We start from the raw sequence: 17,237 nt of genomic DNA, 5'->3' as shown, positions 1-17,237 counted from the left end.
TATTTTCCAATACACTTAAAGAAAAAAAAAATACTTCATTTCATGAATTTCTTTTTACTCCTCCATCTACTTGAGGCTTGAAGGAGACAATGTTCTTGTTTCTGTGCATATGAGACAAATTAGGGTAGACCTCTAATTCATGAATCTTGGATCTCAACTAAGCTGCTAGCTTCTACATACTTTTTACAAATAGTAAAAGATTAGCATCATCAGTTGAAAGGTTAAAATTATCAAAGTGAGTTCATTATTTCATAAAGACTTGTCTTATGTACTTGCTTACAAGATGAAATTCTAACAAGTTTATTTTCCAATTAGACACAAAAGTATGTGCTTCTTCTTTGTCCATCTATTTGATACACGGGAAAAAAAAATTCCTTCCAACGCTAATTAATGGCCTATGATATTTAGCGGGACATGTGGAACCCATCTCACCGTCCCTCCAATGAGAGCGCTTCGTGTTTCTCAAACACCCAACAGAGCGCGTGCCACCACCCTCACCAAAATATCAGAGCCAAGTGGTATATTACAAAGTTGCCCTCGTGTTACAGATTTATTACGATATTGTTTAACGTATCGGTTGCATACGTGAACCCTTTATGAGACCGAGTGGAGGGTGAGGGAGCTCAAGAATTTAAATAATAATAAAATATTCTTCAAAAATGCGATTTATGGAGTTTTATTGGGTATATAAAATTATTAAATAAAAGTACTTGAAAACCTCACCAGAAAAAGCACGCGGGCTCTGGTTGGTTGGTCCGCATTTGTATAATACTTTTCATATTTTCCTCTCGCCCACAACTTTCATTTTCCATGGACCCCACAAACCGACCCGACCCATTAAGAAAAGGACGCTTCTCCAGATACATATACATACATGATTTTCCTTTTTAAAAAAAACCGTCCTACGGTTGAGTCTGAGCTTCCAGGACGAGCGGAGCCGAGCCAGGAGGTGGTTTGGTGGTGGAGGGTGGGCCCCCACCAAAGGGAATGATGTGCAAGGCTCTGTACGTGGCGGCTGGCGGTCCGGCGTGGGCTAGCCCCGATCATTGAGCCCGCAATTGGGAGTGCAGGCCGGTTGCACAAGTGGGGCCAGCCCGTTATCTGTTCGGGGCCCACTCTTTCCCCCGCACCCCCTGAGAAGACGATGCGTTGTTGAAGCGACACGTAGGGATTTTATTTTTTTGTGTTAGTGCTTCTGCGTGCGGATAAGTTAAGCAGAAGCACACCCATGACTTTGGGGCGGTTCTTCGCCGACGGTTAAGGCAAAAAAGCGTCTGATAAAGTAAAATCAATGTATTTATTTATTTACATATGTTTTGTTATAGCAAGTAGTGAAGTGAAGCTAAAGTCTCACACGTGATCCAAGTGTCATCCAAGCTTACTTGGCAATTTACTTTCTGTTACAATGGGCTAAAAGTAGAATATCATAATCAGTGATATATTATAATCTTTTTACAACATAGAAATTCAATAGAATGTGTCACAGGGGCATTTGTTCATTACATATACCCGAAAGAGGCAAGATTGGAGAAATTACTAAACAAAATAACATTAGGAATTGGGCATTAATTGCTGTGGTATAAATGATGAATAAACGTAGAGAGGAGTTGGGGTTAGGAAAAGGTGAGTGCAAGAGGAAGTGGTGGTAGGGCCAAATGATTAATGATTGCTGAAATGGAAGCATTATTGTATCGGTTCCCCACGTTTAAACCAGTATGGGCAACTCCTCATAAAGCCCAATTGGAATTCAGAAAAAAGACTTGTGTGATGCCCTCTCGTGTATATAACACAGCTTTATCCTGTATACCGAGAGGCCCAGTGATATTTTCAATTCGGTTTGGTGGGTCCTTCTGCTGAGTTCCTATTGGTCACCTACCCTAAAAATTAATTAAAATTTCTGAAAATGCTAACCCCACAGCCAACATTCTATTCAACAAATGACAGCCCACATGACGCCAATGATCACCCATGTTGACGGCGTGTTTTTCCCTACAATTCATGGGTAGGTCTTGTCTGTCACCGAAACATACGCAGGGGTGGCTGTGATGGTAGCCAAATCATAAATTTAATAGTGTGATTGTAAACTGTTGAAGATCAGACGTGAATGAAAAGTGAGAAGCACCGTAAAGAAATCGACCCTGTCTTCCTCTTCTTTCTTTATCGGACCATATTATATAAATTGGAGAATATTTCCTTAGGAGAGTGTATATGTAACTGCAGAGGGGTATGGAGTAAAGTTCAGGCAATATGAATACAAGTAGGCCATACGTTTGATACCAAGGTACTTTTACACGTAACTTTCATCAATTGATGTACATCAAGACAGACGACCTTTTACCATCCTTATATTAAACTAAGGTCACAGGCTAGATTTAGAAGACATAGTGACACAAGTCTATATTTGATAGGAGGTTGCAGTCATTGGCCCGTTTATGGAAGGTTCACTACCTATGGGATATATGCAAGGGATATATCAAGAAACCACAAAAATCCAAATATTCTCTTTGTATAGCATAATTTAATATCAATATTATATCTTTAAATGACTTCAGTTTCAATTTTCAAATGAAACTAAAAACTAAAACCTATCACAAGTGAAACTTCTTAAGGCCTCACTTGGCTTATTAGCTTCTAAAGAACCAAAAACTGATTTTTAAATATCACATCCATATGAATAATTTATTTAAAACGTTTTAAGGTTAGAAAAGAACTTAGGTGGTTTTTGTTTTTTTTGCTTTTTGCTGAAAGCAATTTAGTTTTAGAATTTAGGTTGTTTGTTTTTCTACTTTTTCATGACTTATTATGAACTTTTTACTAAATAGAAAAAGTCAAAATATGTAGCTTTTTCTAAATAAAAAAAATAACATATTGATTTTTTTTTACTTTTTAATATTTAATAGAAATAAAATACTACAAAAACAAACAACCTAATATTTAATACTATTAAGCATTAAGGTTCTATTTAGAATTAAGTAAAAAAACAAACATCACCTTAGTCTATTATTGGAAAAATATTGTTTCTTATAGAATTCTCCATTCAAACTTACACTAGAATTTGTATGTAATCCCACCTTTATTTACTAATATTATTTTTTAAAAATAATGGTTATGAAATTAGCTTGAATTTTTAGTTCTCTGTCATAAGCTTCCTTAAATTTCTAAAAAATATTTATATAGAATATTTTCTAAGTTAATATATTTTTGTAATATTAGATTTATTTAAATATAAGAAAAGTTATTAAGAATATGCTTATAAATATTTTAGGTTATAAGATAAAGATGGATTTATAAAGATTATATGAGACGGGTAAGATAAAAGAAAGAATGAAAGATACCCAATGAAGAGAAGACTTGTGGTTTAGAGTGTAAATATAAAGAGTAAAAAAATGAAATATTTTAGGAACTTAATGATTATATTTAATTCTGTCATTTATAATGTTCTTTATAGTGTAGTAGAAAGATTTTCTTTTGTTCTTGGATATAGGTATAATTGGTCGAGTCATGTTAAAACCTCGTATACTGTTATATTAATTATTATATCTTTATGTTTTTAATTTAATATTATTTACATTAGAGCATTTACTAGCATAATAAACTCAAATGAACATTAAGATATGGCTTGTATCCATACTATTTTTTTGTATTTTTAAGAATAAAAAATAATAATAACCCTAGAAAGGCAAAATTTAAGAAAAATTTTGAGATATTAAATTTTTTTATTATTGTAAATTTTCAAATATATATAATTAAAATATTTAAAAATATTCATTAACTTTGAACTTGCTTTATCTTTCATCTTCTCTTTATTATATTTCCCTTGTTTTTTCTTTTATTATTATTATTCACCCTTCTCCCTGGCATGCTTTTCACCATCAAAAAAGAGTCAAAAGGTTTTTTTTTTTTCACCTCCCCACCTTTAAAAAAAATATATAAATAAATAAAATAAAAAAGAAAGATGAAAACCCATGTGATGTGCCACAGTGTTTGACATGAACCTCTCGAAAAACATGTACCCTAAAAGACGTACAGGCCTACTTTAACAGGTAAGAAAGAATACAAGGGTCAAAGACTTACTAACCTCCTGGTAATTTACATACACAAAACCCTAATCCTAATCCTAATCCCAATCCACTTTATTTTATGATAACAGCTCATTTGTTGATGGGAAAGAAATCCTCCAAGAAACGTTACGAAAAAGTTATAAATAGCTTAAAAGAATCAGAACACATGCAGCATTAAGATGAATGTAGAACTGATCAGTCGCAGGTGGAAAGGAAGAGGCCGGACCCAATTCAAAAGATAAGAAAAACATTGGGGAATGGGGGGAGCAGTATGATAATCAATATTAGTAAAGAGGAAAGACAAAGTGGTGAGTTGGGGGCAGTTTCAGTTGAAACAGTTGTGCAAGTACATGCGCATTAACACATGGCAGACAACCATTCATCGGACAATATCTAATTATCCATCACCTTGTCTCTAAACCCCCTTCCCCATCATTACTCTTTCCGCTCCTTATTTAACCACGTGATTTTTTTTCCACATAATCCTTCACACCTCACCTCCTTTTTCTTTCACTTTAGTCGTCCAGGGACTTCTTTCTTGTCCTCTTCTGCTTTCTTTTTTTTTCTTTTTTTTATTTAATCCAAACGGAATCTTTTTCTTTCTAATTAATTTGAATTTTCAACGCAAATGGTGAGTAAACATACAATAATAACAATAATAAGACATGTTATTTATATGGAATAAATTTACAGATTTTCCTTACTATAATATCTCATCACCAACAGTACTTACTAATGCGGCTATTGCTTTCAAAATTGCATTTCATTATAACCATGATTAATTATATTAATTAATAGCTAGCAATAATTAACTTATTACTGGAAGGAGTAATTCTTCTTATTAAAATTGAAGTTAACTGGTAGCCACACAACCAACTGAAAGAATCATCATCCTACAGAACTAGGTTGTGTGATGGACCTGATGATACATTAACCTGGGCTTAGAGTCCACTGCAATGGCCACAAATTATTTCCCATCAACAAGAAACAATATTCAAAAGAAATACTACTATTGCTCCATTTTTATTTATTTATTTATTAATTTTGGTGAGTGGGGTGAGGTGTTCTATCTAGAAATGAGATACAAAAGCTCATCCCAACCATCTTTTCATCATCAGATGTCAAAACAAGATTCAACAGATGGATTTAAATGAAACAAGAGTATTAATGGGCAGCTGACTGCTTGACTCTTTTATGGGTCAAACATGGTTGTTCTGACCGTCCTCTCAGGCACAAAAACACATGCAAACAGTGTCATGATTTTGTGTTTGTTGCTGATGCCCTGATGACTAATAATTACAATTTTAATGTGTTTTTGTGGGTGTGGCACTTTTTAGGAGTGTTGATTGCGAAGTTTGGGAATGGATAAAAATAAAAAAATAAAAAATAAAAAATGAAAAACAATAATGAGAATAGCAACAGAGACTATGATTGCATTTTGGTTTATATGTCCCCTTCAGAATAATAATGCCAATTATGGCAATAATAATAAGATTGAGAAATTAGAACAAATAAAGTGTTGAGAGTGGAATTTGAAATCATTACCATCATATTCAATTTTATCTCGGGAAATTACACAATAATATGACAAGATCTGAGGCAAAAAGCATACAACAAAAATAATTTAAAAAAATGAAAATTTAACATTTGGCACAAAATGATGTGATAAATGTAATGAGAATACACTGAAAATATGGTAGATGCAGTTGAAAAGCCTGGATGGAAATAGGATGAGAAGGGCTCATGGCCATATATTTTGTGGTTGGAGCAGTGATGGAGGGTGTTGATGAATGGGCGCAAGTGGAGGAAAATATGGGAATCCTATACAAGAATTAATAATTCAAGCACCTGAAGGACAACAGTAGTCATACGTAGGAAGGAAGGTAGAGACTTGAAGAAGCCTCCCGAAGGTCCACCACTTTGTATCTAGAAGAATAAGATATAGGTTCATGAGGTGGTCCAACGTACTCCAAACCAAAGAGCCAGGTTGCCATGTCTCTTGCTTTTTCCCAAAGCCCTTGCATTTGTTCTTTGCCCATTTGCCAATGTGAACTCTCAAAGAGAGAGAGAGAGGGTGGGAGGGAGAGAGAGAAAGAGAGAGTGAGGTTGCCATGTCTGTTGCTTTTTCTCAAAGCCCTTGAGGGGGTGCTTGGTTAGAGAGAGAGAGAGAGAGGTGAAGTACTTTTGATGAAGAAGCAATGCAATGAGGGATTGAGTGTGGGGCTTCCATAAGATAATGTCATGAATGTTGAATCCTTATGCACGGCGAAGTGCCCAATGTTGTGTTCACATTTAGAGCCAAAGGGGCTCTCCTACGTGGGACTATTCCTACTGCAAACAACGTAGTTTTTGCTGATAATTTTCACAGTGAATTAACCAATTTTCGTATTTTATTCTTGTTCTATTTCTAGGGAAGATCTTGTCAACCTGAAAATTAAAGCTCCTATTCATTTTTATGAAACATAAATACATAGAGACAATACATATAAACATAGGTTCCTTCATTGCTAAATTAATTACTCTCATTATCGATCTGCAGTAGAAATTCATCCTCATGACCGGCGCAAGAAGATCAATAACACCATGTTTGGTGGGGATGTTGGAAGAATAATTCTGAGTGGTTCTTGTAATAATGTTACAGCTAATAATATTTGCCACTAGAGATGCATAAATGATGTAAACCCACCAAACAATACTTATGATGAATGCATGTACTAAAAATAATATTGGCCACGCCACATACCCGATAAAAGTTTGCTATTATTCTCTCTATTCTGCAAGCACGGTGAAAGATCGGTTCTTTGACAAGGAGACATAGAAAGGGAAGGCATTTTGGTTTCTTTTCTTTAACCCATGTATGGAATTATTCATAATTTATGGGTCTGTATCATAGTTTATTCATTTAGCGTCATCACCCAGTCCAAATTATTGCAAGGGTGGTATGTTACAGCCATAAATGGGCCACTTGGCATCAAGGCCCAACATGTCCAGCCCATGCGTGTTGCTGGCAAACCGCCCCAGCTATAGGACTCTTTGTTATTTCACTCGTGGGCCAATCGAAATTTCAGGCCCACCAAGGCATAGCCTCACTGCCACTTCCAGTTGGGCATGTGATACCTCAAAAACATTGGACAAATGTTATTTCAACCAGCTCGTATTTTCATTGGTGATTGACCGTAAACAATGTTAGGTATCGGAAGGCTCTGGAACATTTCTCTAAGATATGTTGGAGAGCAAAAGCAACAGCCTATTTAGGAGCTTCCCAATGTTTATATCTCAGAATTGAGAGATTCGAGAACTTTCTGCAATAGAAAGTTAGGTAATGGTCCAATTGCAAGTGTCCCCGTCAAGGTCGTCTTCTCTTCAAACCTGGAATCTCTTTGGCATGTATGGACATGTGATGGCTTCTGGTTTTCTCCAGTTTGGTTTCTTTAGCCAATGCCAGTTACCTAATTTCCTTCTTGGATTTTTCTCCAGTTTGCTTTGCTGTAAACCCTGAAAGAAACAGGTCGCTGGTAAGGCTCTCTCAATCACACATACTCTTCACAGAACATTCACTCAGGAGCAAGACTTGTACCAGTGAAATCTCGATTTTAAGGCCACCGTTCATTCAAAGATGAAAACAGATATGAGCTTATATGATCATGCATCGACGAGGAAAATAAACATTTATAGCCATTTAAATTTAAGTGACTCTGGTGTTTCCTATTTATTATATATATATATATATATATATACACCAATGTGTGTGCACTTTCCTCTTAATTATGAAGAAATGTTTTTAAAAAGGATTAAATGGATGATAATTATATGATTAAGAACGAGCAGTGTTAGATCTTGGTAACCCAAATTCTATTTGATCCAACCCAAAAAGCTTACGATGCGACATATTTGGTGAAATTAAATTTATGATGATGTATATTTTTTAAAGTTATGTTGATTACATTTGTACTCCTGATTTTTCCTGTTTCGATTTTTCACGTAAATCTATATTTTTTTATTTTATTTTTATTATCTATTCTTATTATTTTATAACAAGTAGTTACAAAATAATATTAAGGTGTCAATTTCATAATTAATAAGAAAGTTTATTTTTTTCAATGAAGGTTTATTTGTTTGACTTCACAATCTTACAAGATACAACATCTCGTCATAAAGGCTCTTTGACATTTGAAATAAATAATATACTTTGAAATAAATCATTACAATTATCACGTTACTAATATACCGGAGTAAATGATAAGCTGATGCTTAAATAATACCCAGAGATTGGATTTGGTAGGCGTTTATCAGCAGTGGATGATGTTTGAAGGCTATTGGCCAAGGAGATTTCATGTTCGAAAGGACTGCGTAGATGTGCTATTTTATGACCACTATGTGCCGTGCACTTAGCTGCCTTGGATTTGATTGGGCACTAAGAGTCGTGTACATTTGGCCCTTCTGTCATTGTCCTTTGTACATTTTCTAGTTTTTCATGGAACACCCTTGTTGAAATAAAAATTGAGGTTATGAAAAGCTACTGATCTGTGTCAAAAAAGAAAGCACACTGAAGTAAAATATCATTCTCATTAAAGAAAAAGCTTTAATAAAAATGACAAATCCACCTCTAAACTTGAGGTGGAGTCAACCAAGCAAGGCACCTTCATGTGATTAGGACTTAGGACCAGTAAGGTCTGTTTCTAATTTGTACCACTCTTGTACGGATTTTACTATTCAAAGCTATTCAAAACTTTATTCAACATTGAATTCTCCCTTTACTTTTGCTAATAAAGTTGATCCATCTCTATCTTCTAATCTGCGTATTCCTTTGATGGATTCGAATTAGGAGCTTTAAGTTATCATCTAGGCATCATCAACTACCAAATCATTTTTGATTGAAACTTTCAGCCTTCGACACGTTTGCATTAATCCAGTGCTTTAAACTTCACAAACTCTATAGAAAGATTATATTATTGAACATGGGAGACCCCAAAGTATTGTTTGTGGTTGTAATTGTTTCAAAAATTAGTGCTTAATCAAAGAAAGCATTCAATCTTTATGGATGAATTTCATGACTTGTGACAATTCCAAACTTTTCTCGGGAAAAAAAACAAAAAACTTTAGGTGAGGCACAAAGTCTATCCCAATTCAATGTTAACAATTCACTCTTTTAAGGTTCTTCTAATTGCTTCTATTCTAGTTATTATAAATTTATACCAATAAATCTCTATTTTAAATGAATTCAAGAGATTGTCCCCTGCTTTTCACTCTCTCATGCCACTTTTCCTTTTACGAAAAGAGGTGGGAATCCAATGCTGATGGATATCTCTGTCAGCAGTTACTGCTAAAGCCACGTTGGAAAACCATCAAAACAGACCCATAAAGAGCAAACCCACATGCCAAATTCTCTTTCTTAGAAGTTACCACTAAGACTTACGGTCTTCCTCCCCAAATGCACGTGAATTTCAAAAGGCCAAGTGTCGAGTGTGTGGTGGATTGACGGAAGAGTCAGAGAATGGAACCGTCAAGATCGTAGGCGCTATGCCTATGGTCCAAATCCGTAGCAGCATCAGTACAACAATAACGTAACCGCCCAATGACCAACTCTACCCGTGGCCCCCAATTTACAGCCTGTGAGACAAAGCAGTCGACGTCGGAGAAAGGGACGGCATTAAAAATCTAAGACACGGGAGTATTTCAAATTCAGAATATGGTGATGATATATCATTATAATCTTACTTAATCATAAGTACAGAGTTTAATGATTAAAATTCAAGCTCGTATATCGATAACTTATGTTTGAAACGTATAAAATGATTTCTGCTTTAAGATTCTTTACAGTTTTTTAATGAACGACACCAGATAAAATTTAATATTTTCGATACCTGACATTTTTTTTTTCATAAATATTTGTTTTATGCGTTGAAAACCTAAAATAAATAACAATGACCAAACCGGATAGTTGATAAAAACCTAAAACCTGACTTATGAGAGCCACCAAGCGCCCAATAATATGACCTTTCACCTTGCCATTTTTAGTCTTTCTTTCTTGTCCTTCTCCTTAAATTTCTATATCCCCACCTCCAAGGTACATATGGTGGTATGAACCGTGTTGCCGACGGTCTCTCCCTCTTTCTTTCTTCTTTCGTTCTTTTTCACATGTATTGACTCTCAAAAGCTCCTCTAAAGCCACTGGAATCACTCCCTATATAACTAAGAACCTGATTCTTCTGTTACCACCGAATCACATCACCGTAGCCACTACACCCATCACCCAGCTCCACTGCCACCAATAAAAAAACAAGCCAGAAGTGCAGTAACCTCCGCTGAACGGTAGAGAGAAGCTTGGACTAAATATGAGGAAAACGAAAGGGTTCAGGCTAGGAAGAAAGCTGGTCACGGTGTTCAGATGGGTTTTCAGGCGAAATCAAAGTCCGAGAGTTATCAAAAGTTTGGATCATCGGAGTTGTAGGAGTAGGGCCATGACCAAAATCTGCAACTGGGGTCGTCGTCTTCGGATGAAAGCTAAGGGGCTCTGTTTTCCCAAGTCGGGTTACGTTCGGGTGGGTCATGAGCCGTGCGAGACTAAACCGATGGAAGTACCCAAGGGCCACTTGGCTGTCTACGTCGGTGACTCCGGCGACCACACTCACCGTGTTCTAGTACCAGTGTTATACTTCAATCACCCACTGTTTGGGGAGTTGTTGAGAAACGCCGAGAAGGTTTACGGGTTCAACCATCCGGGCGGAATCACAATTCCCTGCCCTATAACAGAGTTCGAGAAGGTGAAAACAAGGATCGACGCCGGTGAGCATTTCCGGCGGTATAGATCAAAGCAACGGCATTGAAGGAGAAGATAAAGAAAACGACGACAGGGTGTCTCTTTACCAGGAATAATAATAATTACGAGTGGCTTTCCTTTTTCCGGTTATGCTTTTGTTTTCTTCCTCAAAATTTGTGAATATTTGGGAAATTACTGAGGATTGTAGTTGTACAAATCAGATGAAGATTTTTTTTTCTTCCCCTCTTCAACTGGTCTATGGTTCTCATGTTTCTCAACTCTCAAGAATCAAAAGTTTAAAATTTAAAATTAATAAATTATTTTTATATTCTATTTCATACCTTCTCACTTATTTAAAATCTTTTATATTAATTTTAATTATATTTTGTGACCATTTTTCAAAGTATTTTTTCCAAACTAAACTAAATTAATTAATAGCTACATTACATTGCCAAACAAATAATTACAACTGGGATAATTTCACAACAAATTTTCATGCACCTTTTGAATATGGGCAATGAGAAGGATTTATCATTTTTGAGCAACCTCACTCTTTTTTACTACTAGATGAATGCATACCGAGTGAAGTAGATACTAATAAAAAAGGTCTCATTATGGTCATATAAAATACTATTTAACCATCGTGTGAACACGAACCAAGCTATGTTCATAAGAACATAAATTAAATATCGTTCTTCAAAAAATAAGAACCAATTATTATGTTCTCAAAATCACGATTACATATAATTAATAGGAGATTATTTTTATTATAAAAAATTATTATTCACTTCAATCGAAGAATGACATGGACACTCCTAATAAATATAAACACTAAAAAACATTTAAGAAAAAGATTATCGAAAAATAATATTCTTACACTGAGCACATGAATAAAATTATCATAAAACATTTAAAATTACAAGAAAAATATTTCATGATCAATTCCTTTTATGGAGTTATAATATAAAACAATTAATTTTCAAATATCCCACCATTTGAAAGAAAGAAAAAAAAAAGCATAATGGGAATATCATGAAATGAGTCAGATACTTACAAAAACGTCAATTTATGAGATAGGATCATTTAAATCATTGAACGTGGTATTTTCATATATTCTATTCTTTTATCAGTAAAAAAATTTGGAATGATTTAAGTCAGAGACTCTTTTATTTATTAATAATAATAATATATTAAGGATAGAAAAAAACCGAGGGCTGGGACTCCCCTCCATTTGTCTATGGACTTATCCACATCAACCATTAAAGTCCATTTTGATGGCGTCACATTCCTAAAGCTTTAGGGCAGGCCCACCATATGGACTATCCAAGTCAGCATTGAGCCCCACCCCAAACTTCATCCTAACATTGGCTCAAGCCGCTCAACCATAACACTACTCTCCCACATTTGGATATTTGCTTTACCCAACAAGTTGGTGTCAGCACTTTCAAAAAAATTTAAAAATTGTAAATGTAAAAATTTCAAACTCTATATTTTAATGCCTAAGAGTCGGTTTGAACTCAAATTTAAATTACAAGATTATAAATTCATATTAATCAATATTTTCTATAAATTTTTAAGACATTAATTCAAATAAATAATCTTTTTAAGAATCGTCAAACAATTCAATCAAGCGTGAAGATATGTATATGTGTAAGTGGATTTGAAGACAACATTTTCAAGATTGATGTAATGTGTCCTTGAATTTAAGTGCGTTTTTCATCATTTCAATCAATCACATATTATATATAGAAAAAAAACTAGATGAAATCAAGGAAGTTAACTTCTCAAAAATAAAAATGCTGGTGGGGAAGGATATCAAATAATTGATGCATGCCCCTTAAATAGAGAAATAAATCTAAATGGTTTCCTTCCTTATAATTGCCCAACGCGTTACCATCCGTACGAACTAGGATGTTTGGTGGAATATGCTTGGCGGAGGCAAGTGGGTGGGCATGGGGTCATCCAGCTCCCAGTTCTGCACGTTATTGAATTGAATACTCCACATTCAAAAAGAAGATAAGTAACAGACATACATCAGTCCACAGTACATACACTCTGATTGAGCTTTGAAACTTCTCCACCATAGTTTTTCATATCGTGGAACAATTTTATTTGAACGGAGGGACTATTATCTTCTTCAGAGTGATTTTCATTTTTCTTATGAATTATTTTTCAAATGGGTGGAATAAAGTGCTAATATTTAAATTATTTTAGAAATAAATTATATATTTTTTTCCTCTGCATTTTGCACACTAAAGAAGTATTTGAACATTTTACATATGCGAAAACTGTTTCTTTGGCTCCTAACACGATTCCCCACCCCCTTTAAATTAAAAGAAAACGCAAAGCCAAAAAGCTGGTAAACGCACTTTTTGTAAATAAGTATTTTTATTTGATGCGCCTATTTATACTTCGGAAAGCACTTTTCATTGAACAAAGTCTTTCAAAGAACTATAGAAATTCAGGACCCAAAATTCCTCTGAATAGAAATGAAATACTTCGTTCTTCTTCAAACAAAAGGCAATATAAAACAGTGGGAGGCATGGAGTAATTTTTCTTTCTATCATAAAACTCGAAAGGTTTATTCAGTATTTTGGTAAACTAATTTAAAGTCAATTAATAATTTAATTATCATTAAATAAATTAAATATATTTAATAAAATAACTTAATAATATAATTTAAAATTAAGAATAATATTTTTATTTTGTTTTTTATTGACAAAATATATCATTTTGTTAATTAAAAATAAAAATAATCTTAATATTTAAAATAAAAATTAAATAATAACTTTTAAATTAATTATTTAAATCTAATTTAACTTAAATTAAATTTTACCATAACTTAAAGATACTTGCAATAATTTTGGGACTGGGACAACCTGACATCAGCCTAGTGCTTCCAATTTATTTTTATTATTCTAAAATTTCCAAGTCTTGGCTAACAGAAACCAAATTTCACATCATTTACCAAAATATTTAAGGAATGAAGAGAAACATCTCTAAAAAATTTCCTTGATATATGTAGATTCCTGACTCAACTCTTCAAGTGGGGCTTGGGTATCAATAGTTTGATGGGGAAGCCAATCGGAATCTGAATTAGGCAGAGTGGACAAAGGCAGTGGCCAAATTTTGGAACCATCACACATGCCAAGTCTTAATCTGAAAGACTGAAACACCCCACTTTAGAAAACAATAGGCTACTCTTTTTTTGTGGGAGTTCTCAAAAAATCCACCCCCGTGGGACACTGGAACACAAGAACCAAAATATAGGTAGTACCAAAAAAAAAGAAAAGATCATCTATCAAATCCTCATAAACATGTACCACTAATAGTGACCAGGAATTGTCCACGTGCCCATCTCGTTACGTACCCAATAGGTGCTAAGATGTCATTTCTACATCTCTGAAAATGACCTTTTCACAACTCACAAGTAATAAGTTTAGAAACGTAGAGAGATCTATCTGGGCAGTCCAGGTTAAAGGGGAGTTGGGACTTGGGCCTGAGGATCGGTCCAAATTGAGCTTTATAAGCTGATAACATTAAACTGCTGTTGAGTACATGAACACCACATCTTAAAGTCGGTCATTTTTGCTACAATATCAAGCACTATAACCTCTGATTGTAGGGCTCCATTGGTCCAGAATGGTATGGCTGCTGCAGGCAGTTCTACAAGCTTCCTCCATGGCAGTTAGCGAGATTCCATTATTGCATATATTGGCGAAAGCCCTCATATGTTTCATGCCATATTGAGTCAGTGATCCGCAGCGAGTCTCAAACACCACCACCTGCAGGCCCAATTTTGAAAAATTAGAAAATAATCAAGAAAGCAAAGGGGGAAACAATCGACAATGTGAATTGCGTACCATCGATTTCAAGCATTCCCAGTCATCAACAACCGGCAAACCGCGTGGTCTTACGGCATTGAGAAGAGGAGGACCGTTTTCTGGTCCAAGTAGAAGCATCCCAATCAGTTCAATACTCTGGTCTAAGTGAACTCTATGCTGCATTGTCTGCGTAAGCTGCTTGAGAATTTCTTTCTTTTCCGAATCAGCTTTTGATCTTTTGTACTGCAGCACAGGAAAATAAAATGCAAGATTCAAATCCGAGAAAAACTTCTACATATGGCACATTCTTCATTCAAAGATATTTGAGAGTTAAGGTTGGAACTCACCCTTTGCCACAAGAAGAGAAGATCGGCGTCTCTCTGGTTAATTACATCCATGCGGATATCAAGGTCGAATTTGTTTTGAGGGAGTTTGTCAGTGGCCGGATCAAAACCTTGGTACAGATAGAGCAGCTCTGTCTTGATGCTTTCATTGCCATATACCATAACATGTGATCCAACGCTATAGGTGTTGTGATTGGAAGTCCGAACCTTAACCTATAAAAATACTTAACACTCTTCATAACAAAAATGCTCCTACTAGATTAATTCACAAATGAAGAAGAATTCAGAGTTTTGTAGAATCTAATTACGTACCCTCTGGTATTGGTCCTCTATTGTTTGTTTCTTTAGGTTGTGTGTCTCACTGCAGAAAATCCAAAACTCAGCCCTCTTCTAACTCGACAAATTTAGTCATTCAAATCTCTACTATTTCTATCTTCAAGAGCGACATACCTGTCTTCCAACCAGGCAACACTGAACAAATCTCCTAAGCAAGTTATGTACTCCGGAGGTGGTGCGGGTTCCATACCAGGACAATAGGTGCCCCAGCTCTCCTCATCCGGGCCGGATGCAGTTGTGACATAAATGTTTAAATCATCAGGCATCAGACCTTCAAAAATACTCCCACTTTCACATGCTTCTACATATAGAACCTGCGTAAAACATAATTAAGCTCTTACATGCCACCATATGGATTACTTCAGTTTAAAAATTTTCAACACGCTAAGCATCTCTTTACCATTTCTTTGTAGCTTCCAGAGGCATGCTTCATCTTTAAAACGTCGATAAAATCCTTTGCATAGAGAAAAGGCATATTTGGCATCCCTACATTCAACGGATTTGGTATCAGTTCTATTTACTTTTTCAAATTATGATTTTTGAAAATATTTTAACTCACCCAGCACTCCCTGGCCTCCATGATCCGAGTAGTATAGAAAGATTCTGTCGTTGGGTTTGCTCTCTACAACCTTTCCACTTCCACCTTTCAATAAGCTCTTGTCGCCAAGGAGTACTGCAAATAAATTCTGTGCAGTAACATCCTCGCCAGTGTAATCCTAGCCCATCACCCATTAACATTAGAAATTGAGAAATAAGAACCATAAAATTAAGTGGTAGGCATATCATGGCCCTTTTAGACTATGTTATTTATGGGCTTCCACCAATCACAACCAGATGGGACATTGGCAACTAATTTTTCTCCCGAGGCACTGGCATGGCGACCATTCTGAAGCCTAACTTGATAACGATCAAAACCAGCTACAATGACTATCTTACTGTATTAAGATGTTTCAAAACATTAAACCCCCCAAAACAATCGCTAGAGACCATCTAGGCAAAGGTAACTACGGCCCCAGTGAATAAAGTTCATCTTATCTTCAATTGCTGTAAGTGTATTTTTCTTCTTAATTAATGCGTGCCAGCACATCACCACTTTTTCTATAATTCTATATTAGATGAAGGTAATCGACTAGGACCCGCTTCGGTAATTTCAAAGTAGATGAGGTGTATAAACTCCATTCGTGGATAATATTTTTAGCACCTAAATCCGTGCCACGTGTGTAATAATATGATACAAAGCAAGAAGAAGAGATTAAATGATTGAACAAACCTTAGGTACACCAGCATACACATCATCACCTTGCGGATGATTGATTATTACGCCGGGCCTGGGATTGAAATCATGAGTGGCGATATCATCGTACATAAACACCACTATGTTCTCATCCTTCAGCCCTCCTCTTTTCAGCAACTGATAAGCATGGCACACATCAGCCTGAAAACATCCAAAACCCAATTGTTCAATTTTCCCAATATCATTTCCAAATTTGCAATCAGTTCATGAATTGAGAGTAGAAACCCCTAGAAGAAAAAGCCCACCTGGTGCCTGTAATTTCCGTACCCATATGAACCGGCCACGAGAACCGCCCACTTCGTGCCCCTTTCTTCACCATCCTCTTCCGCTTCAACCTTGTCAGTTGGCATCCATATCTTCTGATCCCACCGGCTAAGCCTTAAAGCTCGAGCGCCCCCAGTACCTTCAGCTAGTAACAGCAACAGCGGCAGCAGCGCTGAGTTCAGGAGGCAAACAGATCGATGCAGAGCCATAGAGAGTGTGAAGTGTTTGGAAGGGGTGGCGTGCAGAGCGTGAGATTTAAAGTGGGACGGTTGAAGTGATGAAGTGGTGTAAGGTGCCATGCAACACAGGTGCGTGACACGCATGCATAAAGGTTCAGATTTGTGGGTCCTCAGG

At 35.7% G+C, this 17,237-nt stretch overlaps 2 protein-coding genes across 2 annotated transcripts; one reads left to right on the top strand and one right to left on the bottom strand.

The window, feature by feature from the left end:
* The first annotated feature begins 10,059 nt into the window (after window positions 1–10,059).
* LOC100255700 (auxin-responsive protein SAUR36) lies at window positions 10,060–11,072 on the top strand. Its single transcript, XM_002265449.5, has one exon. It carries the CDS (start codon window positions 10,397–10,399, stop codon window positions 10,886–10,888), a length of 492 nt encoding a protein of 163 aa, XP_002265485.2. The 5' UTR covers window positions 10,060–10,396; the 3' UTR covers window positions 10,889–11,072.
* Window positions 11,073–14,327: 3,255 nt separating this feature from the next.
* Window positions 14,328–17,140, bottom strand: LOC100260773 (vacuolar-processing enzyme). Its single transcript, XM_010648516.3, has 9 exons — window positions 16,865–17,140; window positions 16,596–16,760; window positions 15,885–16,041; window positions 15,726–15,811; window positions 15,440–15,639; window positions 15,302–15,350; window positions 14,993–15,202; window positions 14,685–14,888; window positions 14,328–14,606 (listed from the first exon to the last, which is right to left on the bottom strand). The coding sequence occupies exons 1-9, from the start codon at window positions 17,090–17,092 to the stop codon at window positions 14,421–14,423; spliced, it is 1,485 nt and encodes a 494-aa protein (XP_010646818.2). The 5' UTR covers window positions 17,093–17,140; the 3' UTR covers window positions 14,328–14,420.
* Window positions 17,141–17,237: the final 97 nt, after the last annotated feature.

This window comes from Vitis vinifera, chromosome 2 (genome assembly GCF_030704535.1).
Source record: "Vitis vinifera cultivar Pinot Noir 40024 chromosome 2, ASM3070453v1".
In the NCBI taxonomy this organism is placed as follows: domain Eukaryota; kingdom Viridiplantae; phylum Streptophyta; class Magnoliopsida; order Vitales; family Vitaceae; genus Vitis; species Vitis vinifera.
Note: the sequence above shows the minus strand (reverse complement) of the source record. Positions and strands in the feature narration are given on the sequence as shown.